Raw genomic sequence first — 14,122 nt, forward strand, 5'->3', positions numbered from 1 at the left:
TTCGTACAGTTCATCTCGTCTGACGGTGCCGGGTGGAGGTTCACAGCTTCCCTGTGGGACCAAAACAGACGTAGGTTTTCTCCGTGTGGTAGAAAGACAGACTGTATTTAATTTTTACAAAATGACATTCAAATCAAAAATATTTCTGAAGATCAAAAGGAACCTTTATTAAGGAGAATTTCAAACGTATGTCGGGGGAGGGGGTCACCACCACAAGCCCCATGTCCACGCCCTTGAGCTCTGCAGGTCCCAGCGGCCCTCACCCAGCCCGGCTGGTTTCACAACCAATCCCAGACATCTGGGTCTTTATCAGCATATAGTTTTCTGTGTGTATTTCTAAGAGAAGGATTTTTCTCCCCCAAATACAACTATAATACTACTATTATATCTAAGTCACATTCATTACTATTATTTATTATAAAATATCGAGTCAGAATTCACACTCCCCCAATGATCTTCTTATTTTTTTATTAAAAAAATTTTTTTAATAGTTTGTTTGAATTGGGTTCCTTATTTGGACTGTATCCTGTGATTGGTTGATATGTTACTTCAGGTTTTTTCACATCAGATTCTCCTTCCATCTTTTTCCCCCCAACACTTTTTTCTTTTGTTTGGAGAAACCAGGACAGTAGTCCATCAGAAGTTGCCATGTTGCGGAGTTTTGCTGATTTCACCCCTTTAATGTCACTTAACAGGTTCTGCTGTGCTCTGTATTTCCTGTGGATTGACAGTTAAATTCTCCAAACTTGATCAGATTCATGTTGCCTGCTTTGAAATGTGAAGCTGTAACATCTGGTTTTATTTTGTGATATCATCAGCAACTGACAATTACCAAAACTCATAAATTTACCAGGAGCTGAAAAGATAAGAAAATACATTTGAGGTTAGGCTTGAAAACCTTTCATTTTCTAGTTTAGAAGATAACTCTTTCTTGTTTGTTTCTAGCTATTGAACAAAGTTTTGATCAGGATGAGAGTGGGAACCGAACGTCAGTGGATCTTCGGATACGAAGAACCCAGGTTTGATTATTGGTCTTGTCTAGATTGAAGCAATGCTGAAGAATAAGTCTTTTTACTTCTTTCAAATTCAAAATAATTTTATCTTTACCATCACATTAATTCTTTCAGCATTTCTGCATAAAAAAGGCATCGTATTTATAGACTCCCTCTCTAGATTATGAAGAAAAAAAGTGTATTCAGCCCAACAGCAGAATTCTGTTCTGAAGAGCAAAGAATTATCCCAATCATTTTAGTGTTCATGGTAAAATCCTCACCTTTTGTAGGTGTATGGTGCAGCAAAGTGGAATTTAGTCCGCTTAACTCTACTTGACAAATGGGGATTATGTGTTCAGGCTCTGGGGACAGTTTGCCTGGGTGCCAACCTGACCCAGTCAGCCTGTAACTATGGGCTAATTGACTTCTTGAAATGATAGTTTCACTTCTATAGAATGAGGGATAGTAATAATATAGTAAGGTTACTGTGAAAATCAAATAAGATAATGCATGTAAAGTTCTTAGCATAGATTCTGTTATACAGTTAGTTGCTATTAATCTTATTTTCCATTTGAAGGAGTAAGTGCATATTAGTTTGAATCTCTATAATATAATGTTTTATATATCACTTTTAATAGAAGAAATGACCAATGTATATTGATCTTTTTTTTTTATGTTAAAAGCATTCAGTGCTATCTCGAAAGTTTGTGGAAGTTATGACAGAGTACAATGAAGCACAGACTCTATTTCGGGAGCGAAGCAAAGGCCGGATACAGCGTCAGCTAGAAATAAGTGAGTCAGTGAACATGCTATTTTTGTTAAAAACATATTTTTCTTCCTTAGGGTCTGACATGAAAGTATGTAACTTCAAAAAAGTAATTCCATCTCTGTTTTGGTCAATATTGTAAGCCTAAAGTGCTTTCATAGCTTCTTATTCATTGAACCACCAACCTATTATTTATTTAAATCCTTCAGAAAGTTCTAGGTGAGTGGACTTTAGATTACTTGTAGAGCATTAATGAGACCTGGAAGACTCTCAACTGTCATTTCTTCACGTATTTTTGTGTCCCCCAACCCTTCCTGCCCCGTCTCGGGGGACAGTTCCCTGTGGGTCTCGCGGTTCTGCATGTCTGGTGAGCAGACACTTGCTGCCTTTTTTGCTCCAGGCTTTCTCTCACGGGTGTCTGTCTGTGTAACAGGCAGCCTTAGAAGATGCAGCTCATGGTTCCCTCTGGGCAGAAGGCAGTTTGCTTGCTGAATAAAGGTTAGGCAGCTTTGCTTACTCCCCACTATGGAAGATCAGGGTTCCTCAGCTGTGACACAAGCCCCCTGTGGGTGCATCTTGCACTGGGGCTGCTCTGCGTCTCCCACGGGCTTGGGGAGGGGGGAGCAGCCGTAAACGTGAACCGCATTAAATGACATTTTAGGACTTCCCTGGTGGCGCAGTGGTTAAGAATCTGCCTGCCAATGCAGGGGACACGGGTTCGAGCCCCGGTCCGGGAAGATCCCACATTCCGCGGAGCAGCTAAGCCCGTGTTCCACAACTGCTGAGCCTGCGCTCTAAAGCCCGCGAGCCACAACTACTGAGCCTGCGTGCCACAACTCCTGAGCTCGCGTGCCTTCTCACCGTGATGAGAAGCCCACGCACCTCAATAAAGAGTGGCCCCCGCTCGCTGCAACTAGAGAAAGCCCATGCGCAGCAACGAAGACCCAACGCAGCCCCCCAAATAAATAAATAAATAATGACATTTTTACATCTTTATTGAGATATAGTTGACGTACCATGTGAATGATACTCAAAGTGTACAGTCCAGTGGTTTTTGGTATATTAGCACAATCAATTTTAGACCATTTTAATCACTCCAAAAGGAAACTTGATACCCATTGTTGGGCACTTCCCATTTCTCCCCTGAGCCCTAGGCTACTGCCAGTTTATTCTCCTGTCTCTCTAATTTTGCCCATTTTGGGCATCCATACGAATGGAATCGTACAACATATGGTCTCTTGTGACTGGTCTCTTTCACTTAGCACAGTTTTTTCAAGGTTCAACCATACTCCAGCAAAGACCAGTGTTTTATCCCTTTTTTTTTTTTTTTTTTTTTTTTTGCAGTACGCGGGCTTCTCACTGTTGTGGCCTCTCCCGTTGTGGAGCACAGGCTCCGGACACGCAGGCTCAGCAGCCATGGCTCACGGGCCCAGCTGCTCCGCGGCATGTGGGATCTTCCTGGACTGGGGCACGAACCTGTGTCCCCTGCATCGGCAGGCGGACTCTCAACCACTGCGCCACCAGGGAAGCCCTTTTATCCCTTTTTTACAGCTGCATCACGTTACATTGTGTGGGTGGACCACATTAACATTGTTTATCCATCCATGAGGTGATGGACATTTGGGTTGTTCGCACTTTTTGGTGATTATGAATAATGCTGCTGTGAATATTCACATTAAATGATATTTTAATTATTATGATGTTTCAATTGGGTTTTTCCAAAATTCTGTGAACCTGTTCACACACACCATTACTACATTTAACTCAAGGAAAAAGTATTAACGCCCAAACTACAGAAAGTATTAGAGCTTCTGATGCTAATTTTGCAGTCTTTATTATGTGCATTTAACATATGCTGGATCTAGTTTACCCCCTTTTCCTATAAGCCAGAGTTAAACTTTTAGGAAAACTGATACGCCAGATGTATTATCAGTTTCGTTTTTATAGTTGTTCCTTATTCAGACTAAAATTGGATTTTATTAGTCATTCCAATTATAAGATTTTTCATGAGTGTTTTCCAGTTCTTTCTACTTCTTAGGCTTGTGTTAATTTCTCTCATCGTTAATATTTGCCTAAGAAAATACATTGGAGAGGTTAGAAAAACGTTGGTTGAAAGTATTAACAACTCAGATTTTAGTTGCTAACTTATGAGTGCAAAAGTCATTTTTAAATATTGCTGCATTCTGAATGGAGTTTTTAATTGTTAATATTTTAGCTGGAAAAACTACCACTGATGATGAACTAGAAGAGATGCTGGAAAGTGGGAATCCCTCCATTTTCACGTCAGATGTGAGTACGCAGGCGGCTTTGTGGCCTTGTGTGTTTGTATACGTACAGATGTTTTTTTTTTCTTTAACTTCCAGAGCAATTGTAAGTTCATTAGTATTTCTCTTCTGTTTTTGTTTTGCAAAGATTATATCAGATTCACAGATTACTAGACAGGCTCTCAATGAAATTGAGTCACGCCATAAAGACATTATGAAGCTGGAGACCAGCATCCGAGAACTGCATGAGATGTTCGTGGACATGGCCATGTTCGTTGAGACTCAGGTAACCACACGCATCTTTGCTTCTCCGATATAGAGAGCTGTTTTCTGTAAAAGCTTGTATTTGATTCCAGTATACCTGAGAAAGCTGTTATTCTGGATGCAGTCTCGTAATTCAAAAGTTGTAGTGTTATTGCCATGTGAGACTGAAATGCTGTAAACAGCTTCAACTTTCAGCAGTGGGGGACTGGTTTACTTAAGTTACGTACGGTGTGTCCGTAGCACAGCCTGTTAGGCAGCCATAGGCAACATCGACTTTGTGCATGGAGGACTTTTAATGAAATATATAAACGTCATGTGCCAGAATTTCAAGTTGACATAAGAGGGAGACACTAAACCTTACACGTGTATGTATAAATGTGAATGTGTATACAAGACACGCCCTTATACTCCTATGTGTATGTATATATGGCATGAACTCAGCTGCATGAAACAGCACTCACAGAAGGAAAGAAATACACCAAGCAGTGTAATAACAGTGGGACTATGGGAATTTTAGTCTTCTTCTCTAAAATATATGTATTTTCAAGTTTTCTGTAAGGACCATGTACTAGAGTAACAATTGGGAGAAACGTATGAAAGAATAAGCCCCAAAGGGGATACACCGTGACGTAACTAGAAGCTTATACTTGCTACGCGGTGTCTCGTACCACCGGCACGGGGTGACGGGGGTGTGAGGAGACCCTGTGAGGAACCGAGGCAGTTAATACAGTTTTTTAAAAACAGAAAATTCAGTGTAAAGCACAAGCCAGTGGTTCCAGTTAGGTTTGTGGCTGTGCTTGCGCTTCCTCTTGTGATGCTGAATAAGGTCCTCCGTGACTTTGCAAGCGCGTGAGGCTCACCCCGGTCACTCACTGATCAGTGGGCCATTGAGTTCAGCTGACCGCCCCGTGAAGGGGGAGCATTCGTACCAAGTCATCTTAGGATTCACGTCACACTCACGTCCTCGCTCCCGCGGAGGCTAGTTTCAGGATCTCTTGTGTCCTCTAAGAAGGTTCGAGTCTGACTGGCCTGTTTCTCATTGCCTGGGTTATGTAAGGATCCCTGGGAAATCCATCCAGGTGCCGGATTCATCCTCCACATCGCCACTAACATTTGAAGAACACTGTTTACCTTGAGGAACCTTGTCATAAAAATGTGTGCAGAGCTGAGGTGCGGTGCATTTGCAGTGTAGGGCGGGGACAGGGCAAGTTCACCCCTTCTGATGGGAGGGCCCGTGCCACTCACGGTGCAGAAGGGGAGGGTTGGGAGTCTGGCTGCTACCAGCTTCTTGTTCTCAGGAAGGAAACCAGTTAGACAATAAGAACAATCAGTGATTAGATCTTAGAGTACCTTGGACTTCTAACTAGGATTGTTCCACGTCAGATGTATTAATCGCCATTAGAAAAATCGATGTATTCTTAGCTTTGTTCCGTTGTTTCCTTTTAGAAGTCTGTTAGTGCTGCATTGTATTGGCTCGTCTAATTCAACACGTATGTTTAGTCAAAACTTACTAGTAAGTTTAAATGTGTGAATGAGTAAGTTAATTGTACGTCATTCTTCAATGCTTTACCACTCACTGCTGCAGATTATGTCTGCTGGTGGACAGAAGACCAGGTAATGTGTTTTGTCACCTAACATTTCACTGGATTCACCTCACTTTACGTTTTTGCTCATTAACTTAGTCAACGTAGTGGCCAACGTAAGCTATTCTGAGTTTACTGTATTTTGAAGAAATTGCCGCAATCTTCTACCCATTAGAAAAGATGTCATTCTTTGTCCACTGTATGTACGTGGATAATAGTAAGTATTCGCTTAGCCTAAAGCTAGCCGCCTCCCGTTCACTGTGCCCATCTTTAAAGAGTGTTCTCATGTTAAAGCATATCTCAAAGTCTACATGATATGCCTTCACTTATCAGCATTGTTGCCCATCCCTTTTAGTTCTTTTTATAATATAAGTTGGATTTTGATTATTCTGTATATTGTACATTTATAATGGTCTTATCTTTTTGTAAATGTGAAAAAAAATTCGGTGTCCATTACATGCACATTATGTTCCTGTGGAAACTTTACTGCTGCTCTGTGACTGTCTTAAGATACACAACTAAGTCATTTGAAAGTGTCTCCTAAGTTTGAAACTTTCTGTTTTAAGGGTGAAATGATCAACAACATAGAAAAAAACGTTATGAATGCCACAGACTACATAGAACATGCTAAAGAAGAAACGAAGAAAGCTATTAAATATCAAAGCAAAGCAAGAAGGGTGAGTTTGGTCCTTAAGAATTAAAGTGCGTTCTTCTCTGGATTTGGTTTTGAGTGTGCATACATTGATGCACGCCTACTTCAAAGGTATTCCAGGAAATGAAAACTGCTTACATTAATGTTTCATTTGAAAACTGAAGTGATTCTTTTTGCTAAAACGTTTGGAGTTTATCAGATAAGTTATGTTGACTGTGAACCCTGTTGGTTTTAAGTAATGAAAACTCTTTGCAGCCAAAGTCGGTCTCTCTGCTTTTCTCAGTTGCGTGGGTTCCAATTCCAGAGTTCTCTGTTTCTTGGGTCATTCTGTGGAGGAACATAACAAAACTCACGGGACTGGAAGTTCTGAAAACCACTGGTTACACATTTGATGCAGTGAACACTTTATTCTTTGTTTACGTTATTTGCTAATCCTTTGGTTTGGAGGAAAGAAGAGAATTATTGGAGCTGTGGACCTAAGACGTTAGGTAGCGCTCGCGCTGAAGCTTTGCAAACGAGCTTTAGTATCTTTATCTGAATCTTCACGTGTGTCGTGCGTGAGTGAAAGCTCTTCTCAGGAAACAGCGAAACTACAGAATTAAGTTCTGATTCAGGGACTGGAAAACTGTGTGTCTCACTGTGTGAACTCACCCATTGCTTCTTGGTCCCTTTCTCTCCAGTGGGGAAAGGAGCAACACGAAGCACCAAACCCGTGCTTTCAGGGCCTGTCACCCTCCCACCTGCTGGAAGACGGCTGTTGGGTTTACGATGCTTCTCTCGGTGCCAGTCAGGGGGAGGTTTCCAATGTGATGGCAAAAAAGGGAGTTTCAAAAACTCCTTGTCAAGAGGGAGTTTCAAAACGTTCAGGAAACATGGTCAGATTCTGAGCGCAGATTTACCCATAACAATGGCCCATGGACGTTCTCAAATAAGATGCACGTCTGGGCTTTAACGTCAGCCTGCAAAGCATCTCACCCTGCTTTTTTCTTGGGAATATCTGAGTGTTAAGTATCTTTGAGACGTAAGACATGGTTTCTTACATAATTCTGTGTTACCACCTTTTGAAATATTGAGCTTTAAAGTAAAGTGAGGTGATGAGGTCCACGTGTGAAGTGCTTTGGCTGGTCCAGGCACAAAATGGACTTTCACTTAAAAAAAAAATCATTAAAAAAGGGCAGTTCCCTTCCTTTCTCCATGACCTAAACAGCACGTCAGTCCAACGAGAATTTCCGCGAGCAGTTCCCTGGTTTTACAGAGATAAAAGGTGGTCGGGGGATACATCTTCTGAACCGGCAGAGCAAGCCTCATTCTAGCAGGTGGCTGGAGCAGTGCGTTACCCGGAGTGGCCACCGGTCAGAACGTGATGTTTGTTTCAAAAAGCATCACCATCTCTCCGACTCAAGGCCTGGCATCTGAAACCACACACAGCTTGTTCAGCTTCTCCCTCTGCTGTTAGGTGCGTGGTTGTTGAGATGTTGGCCGTCCCTCCCCTCTCCTGGTGTCCTGGTTCCATTCCCGGTGCAGCTGAGTTAGCCCCTGAGAGACCAGACGGCACTAGTGGAGTGTGGTTTGTTTTATACGGTGTGGCAGGGGCAGTGAAGGACTTAACGGCCAGTAACAAACAAACAAGAAAGAAAAGAGTGTAGGGGCTTATTACATAGATAACTGATTTCTGAGTTCACTGACCTGGCTACATAGGTCTGTATACATGAAAAAAAATCAGCTGTATGTCTCAGTCCATCAGAAATTTACCAAAAGAATGTGGTCATGCAGCTTTCTCATTGATGAAACCTAATATTTCGAGTTCTATAACAGTTTATCTCCAAGTAGTCTGACCTCATTAAATTAAAAACCCCTCTTTATGAGAACTGAAAGTTGTCAAGCAGAATTAATCAATGTCCCATAACTTAGATTTTAAAACAAATTCCAATAGTCTTTGATTTTAAATGAATGATGTCTTCTAACATGGCGGTGTGGAATTAACCACGATATAATCGGCTTGCTTTTCTTTGACAGAAAAAGTGGATAATTGTTGCTGTGTCGCTTGTTCTGGTGGCTGTGACTGCTCTAATTATTGGTTTATCAGTTGGCAAATGATGTGGTGGCTGACGTCAGCGTGCATGCCTCTCTGCCAGCGCAGCAGTAAGTAACTAATCAACTAATCTGCTTATTCACTCTCCCAATTAGCTAATAGTGGTGCTTGCCCAACTAAAAAGTACTGGAAAGCAATAAAAGGCTGCCAGTGGAGCGTTTGCCTGACTTCTGTGCTGAGAGCAAGCTTAGGCTGGGCGGCCGTTCATTTCTAAACCAGGGTCGTCTCCCTGTTGGTTTCGAAGCCTCGGCTGGGTTTGCCTCTGTTACTAAATGTGACGGTGCGGGCGGCAGCCCCTGACCCTCCAGTCTTCGGTTTTTGGTCCGGGAGGATGCTCCCTTCTTAAAGAAGCCCTTCATTAGTGGACTAACCTTAGCAGTGAGGTTAATTCTCAATTAAAAGACTAAAATGTAATGTTTAATTTATCTCTTAAGTTTTAACTCTTCAATAAGTGCAGCAGCCGAAAGTTGCTTTGTGAACTCTGTTTATTTACTCGTCATTTCACTGAGGAATTAGAGGGAATGGAATGAGAGCTGTGAAGGGCACTCAGTGGAATTAAAAGACTTCATCTCACTTGTTTCCATTTGTCAGCGTCTAGTTTGTTTTAACTGTGGCCGCATTAAAGAGAAAACTTGTGCTGAGTGAGCATGCCTGTTAATTCTTCAGGATTCGGAATACAAAAGATATTCAGTTCTTTATTTAGAGTATCTTTATTTTTGTTTTCTGTATGAGTATCACCCCTCTCCAAATTTCAGTAGATTTTGTGTTTTTCCTCCGTTTTTTTTTTTTATGCATTTGGAATCATCCTTCTTGCATTAACTCTTAAGTTAGAATGCTGCCTGGTGTATTAAATTTGGACATACCAGTTATTTATCTTAAAACGTTTGTTTGGCGTGATCATTGTGATTAAAATTATATCTAGATTGTGACAAGTAGTCCTTGATGAATTCATTATTTTCTCGTGAAAGCACCTGCTGGCTTGGTGCTTTCACGTGGCACTTTCTTAAAGAGAAGACGAGGAGTTTCTCAGCGTGAGCGTCTGTGCACTGAGGACCCTCCACAGGCGAGGGGCCCTTGCAGTTACTGTCCCAGCGTTCACATAAGCCACCACCTTGCACTCGAGGTCGTTCCCGTTAGAAGCTCTAGGATGTTGAGTTTGTTAGCGATGCATTTTTCCAGAAGGCAGGAGGAAGGAAGGCTCTCTGTTTTCATCAGGCAGGATGTCCGGGTATCCTTCCATGCTTCCCTATTACGTCTGCTGAAGAAGTGGTGTATGTGATTTTCCTTCATTAATAATGGTATTTAAAAACTATTTTTATAATTTTTTATGAACTATGTATTCTCTTAGCTTTTCCTAGTGGCCATAATATGGCTAGTTGGGTGTGCTTCCACTACAGATAAACTTAATTTTAGACTGGATGCTGTGGTGATGCGGTAGACCGAGGGCAGGCTCCTCCCAGCAGGGTTCCCCGGGAGCCCTGGGCTTGCCCTGTGCCCTGGGCCTGGCCGCCGGTGGTGTACTTTCAGGCCTTTAAGCACGAGTGAACACAACACAATGCTCATGAATAAGAAACACGTCAGAGAGCACACCAACGGGTTTTCTTTTTTAATACAAATGCAGTGGTTGGTGTCTTTAATTATACTTTTGAAAAACTATTCTTTCAGCAAGTAGTTCGGCACAGCCCTCCTCGGGGCCTGTAGGCCTGAGTGGAGGGAATCCTACTCCCTGGAGCCCTGCAGCGAGGCCAGGGTGCCCGGTTTTCTATCCAATGACACCTCTAAGAGGACACGTGGCCCAGGATTTACCTGTAGTAGGTGGTGGCTTGACCCCCAGGGGTGTGCGTGGGCCACCAAGGAGAAGTCCAGGCATTTGGCTTGAGTTGTGAGCAGGTTATTGGGCAAGAACGGTCATTAAATCTATGGCATCGAGGGTTCAGGAGCTCAGCTGTCATGGAAGTCAGGAGAGCACCACTGAAAGCCAGGTGTGGAAGCAAGCATGTGCATACGTGCCACCCAGAGACGCGGCAGCGAGGGTTGGAGCCTCCTGGTTGTCTAAGGTGGTTGGGTGCAGTGAGGTTGACAGGGGCACATGGAGCAGGGTCTGGAGCTGAAGGGCGATGCCAGTGGGAAGGGAGGGTGATAGGCTGAAGGAAAAAGGTGTGTCTAGAAAGGTGCTGAGAGAGGCTCCCCGGGAGACACGTGAGGAGGGTGCGAGCATGGTCGGGACCGAGTCCTCGCTTTCCAGGAAATGCACGTAATGTTAACAAGTAACAGGGAATTTGAGGGCGTGATGTCCAGAAGGCAGCGATCCCAGGGTTCTGCATAATTGACGTGAAAGTTTACCCAGGGGCCCGGCTGTGCTCATCTTCATGTAGTAATCGACGGCGCTCTTGGCAGGTTAATACCAATGCAGAGCTGACGGGTTTGAGCAGCTGCGATTTCTCAGATGAACATGTGCCATGAGTTCGCTAACTGTGATTTAAAATGATGAATCTCTGCTGTTTACAAAGAGAACTCGAAGTCAGAGAGTGTGGTGTGCCTTTCATCTTCATGAATTCCTCCTGTTCGTCCGCAGACGGGTTTCCTGGAGAGACTATATTTCTTAAGCCAAAGGTGGTTTAGCTTTTCAGCTGTGCAACGGTGCTTGTTAATTGAAAGCAAAAAGTTAAATGTTATATGGCCTTGCTCTGGGCCCTGGATGCAGCAGAAGACCGAGTTAATGGCTTGTTGATTTCTTACTTGCATCATACCTCAGTGTAAAAAAATGTATAAATAAGATTTTTTTTCAGCAAGTGAGAAATAAATCCATTTAAAGTTTTAAAAAGATGTACAACGCATCCAAGAAATAACTGTTTGGGATTTTCTTGTGATCAATAGAACGTGTTCATGAAGCCCCCACATGGTGTCAAGTAGACATTGCCTTTTACCTCCAGGAGTAAATAGTTGTTGTCTTAATAATACATATTTTAAGTTATTAAATTCATTTAATATACATGTGTCTATAACTTAGTGCTTTGCCTCTGGAACTTTCCTTCCCCACCCCTTCCTTTTCTATGACCTGTAGGGGTTCTTTCTTGATGATGGGCTTGTATTTTAAACCTTCTCAAATTCCAGGAGAATTTTGTTAGGAAATGACGTTAGTGATTTCTTTCCTTTGATATCTTGCAAATTAATAAATGTTTTTCTTTATCTTGCAGAAAATGATGTTCATTATTATTTGCGTAGTTATTTTGCTTGTGATCCTTGGAATTATCCTAGCAACAACATTGTCATAGCAACCATGTCCCAAGAGCCGTTTATCCTTGGAGTCCGACCACATCTGCAGCAAATGAGCCTCCTCCCATTTCATGAATGAATCCTAGACATTGTGACACGTGGCATTGAGTGCTGACTTTTTATTAGTGAATTCAAGGAGAAAACGCAACAGAATGTATTGTTTGGTGAGAAAAGCAGAATGGATGTGATGAGTTAACCCAAACATCCTCGGACTCTGCATAACACACCACAAAAAATTAACAATGTGAAACTGGTTTCAATGGCCTTAAAATAAGGATTATTGAAATTTTCAATTTTTTTTATATTTCAGTGTTAAAAATGTATGTGAGGTTTACTTAGGAATGTCTTATGTTATGAAGCTATTAGATGTGAGGTCTAAGACTTTCTTCCCTCTCCCAGCTAACATGCTGACTGAGACGTTTTTGTACTGTGTTTAATTTGTGTTTATGTTTGCAAAAATTATTTTTATTATCACAGAGCTGTTTTGTAAGATATCTATAATTTTAAATGTTTATAAATTGTTTAATATATTAACATCTTAATTTACTCCAATTTTATATATTAACTATTGCCTTTTAAAACAAATAGGAAGGTTCATGATATTAGAGCCATTTTTGCACAGTTGTTTACAAAGTTTGCCATCGGCCTAGAAGACATTGGTTGCAAGGTTTCCCAAAAAGCCTTTCTAGTGCCTTCTGTTAAAATTGATTTATAAGGTTTAAATGCGCCCAACACCCTGCGGGAAAAGCTCGATTATTGTACTCAGCTCCATTTCTAGCTGTTTCATTACCCAAGATAATAAATTAGTTACTGCACTGTAAAGACAATGGTCTCTTCTTTTACTCATTACAAAATAAGGTTTGTGATTCCCTGTTTACACTAATAAAGTCTCAATTTAAGATGGTGATAAAACCACATTTTAAACTCAAGGGGATTATTCCCAGACATTAAGTAATTCTTTTAAATTTCAACAGTTGTACAATACAGATCACCTAAATGTTCTTGTTCAGTACCTCCTCTTCTGCTGAACTTTAAAAGTTAATTCCCAAAGTTTACAGGAATCTATGATAATTAACATTTTTATTACTCATTATTTTTAGTATAATATGCTTTATTTTTAGACTGTAAAATGTATGAAATCTTACTAGTGAATGGACATCTATAAGATAGCATCTCGTCAAAATTTTAAATGAATATGTGAAGGATACTCAAAATATAGTTAACTCTTGTTACTTCTGTATGTGATTGTGTAAGCACAAGACTGTATTTTAACATTGGCTTGAAAACTAATATAGATACGTTTGATTGCAAACTGTAAGTATGAATTATATTGGACCGTTTAGAAACTGTGTTCCTTATTCAGTACAGTTATGAATTTCACTCATTCATACTTTATACATCTGACTGCTTAGCTTAGGCTTAAGTCTGTATTTATGCATTTTATTTACTTGCTGGTCATCACTGTGTAGTCAGAATTCCTATAGGGGTATCCTGGCTCTAGCATATATATTTCTTAAATCTTTAAAAAGCCTGTCAGTGGGACATGCTCCCTGATTTGTGCTTAAGTTGAAGGTGTGACTTGTCCTGAAGGATATTTAAATATCTAGAGCTCATGCTTGTATTAATGTAACTTTTGTACATCCAAACATTTGCCTGTATGATTATATCCCTGTGCGGAGGAACTTTGTGCTCCCCATGTCCCACTTTTCCCTTCAAGTTAAGTCTTTTTAGTCCCCACCTCTCATAATAATTCTTACTGTATTTTTTCAAGACATTCTTTCTGGATTTGAAGTACTTACTGAATCTGTGTTTTATAGTTGAAGATATGGAAGTGCTTTTTGATTTGTACTTAGGTGTTTAAGTCATCCATCAGGTAACACATTTTGTATGTCTGAGCCTCATGTACCTATTTGAAATCAGATTTTTAAAAATCCATATACAGGTTCATTTGTTACCTTTTATCATTTCTTCAAATATTTCATGTTTACATTAAAAAAAATCTCAGAGAACCAAAAAAGAAATATTTACTTTCTGCCTCGTGTTCATTTCTGGAAAGATTTTTGGGGAGATATTTTATTGCATATCCATTAATAAATTGTTCTACTATGAAAATCACCTCTGGCCATTATGTGTAATGATATAATGTGAGTTAATAATTTGAGGTGTTTTTGATAAATTTTTGATTGTTTTATTTATTATTGTTATTTATTATTATTACAAGCTTCTGTGGTTC

At 40.8% G+C, this 14,122-nt stretch overlaps 1 protein-coding gene across 3 annotated transcripts in view; it reads left to right on the forward strand.

Annotated features, from left to right (window-relative positions):
* STX2 (syntaxin 2) overlaps positions 1-14,122 on the forward strand; it is a 249,267-nt gene that overhangs the window by 31,559 nt on the left and 203,586 nt on the right. Inside the window, exons 5-11 of one of the 3 annotated variants that reach the window (XM_082640019.1) lie at positions 946-1,019; positions 1,676-1,784; positions 3,974-4,047; positions 4,171-4,308; positions 6,436-6,546; positions 8,538-8,663; positions 11,811-11,917. In XM_082640019.1, coding sequence (XP_082496145.1) covers positions 946-1,019; positions 1,676-1,784; positions 3,974-4,047; positions 4,171-4,308; positions 6,436-6,546; positions 8,538-8,618 — 587 coding nt within the window. In that variant the 3' untranslated portion in view covers positions 8,619-8,663; positions 11,811-11,917. Of the gene's footprint in view, positions 1-945; positions 1,020-1,675; positions 1,785-3,973; positions 4,048-4,170; positions 4,309-6,435; positions 6,547-8,537; positions 8,664-11,810; positions 13,971-14,122 lie in introns of those variants that run through there. The other 2 variants (XR_014295669.1, XM_082640020.1) reach the window with 2 other exon arrangements.

The sequence above is a fragment of the Mesoplodon mirus genome (assembly GCF_964341445.2).
Source record: "Mesoplodon mirus genome assembly, chromosome: 13".
NCBI classification, from domain to species: domain Eukaryota; kingdom Metazoa; phylum Chordata; class Mammalia; order Artiodactyla; family Ziphiidae; genus Mesoplodon; species Mesoplodon mirus.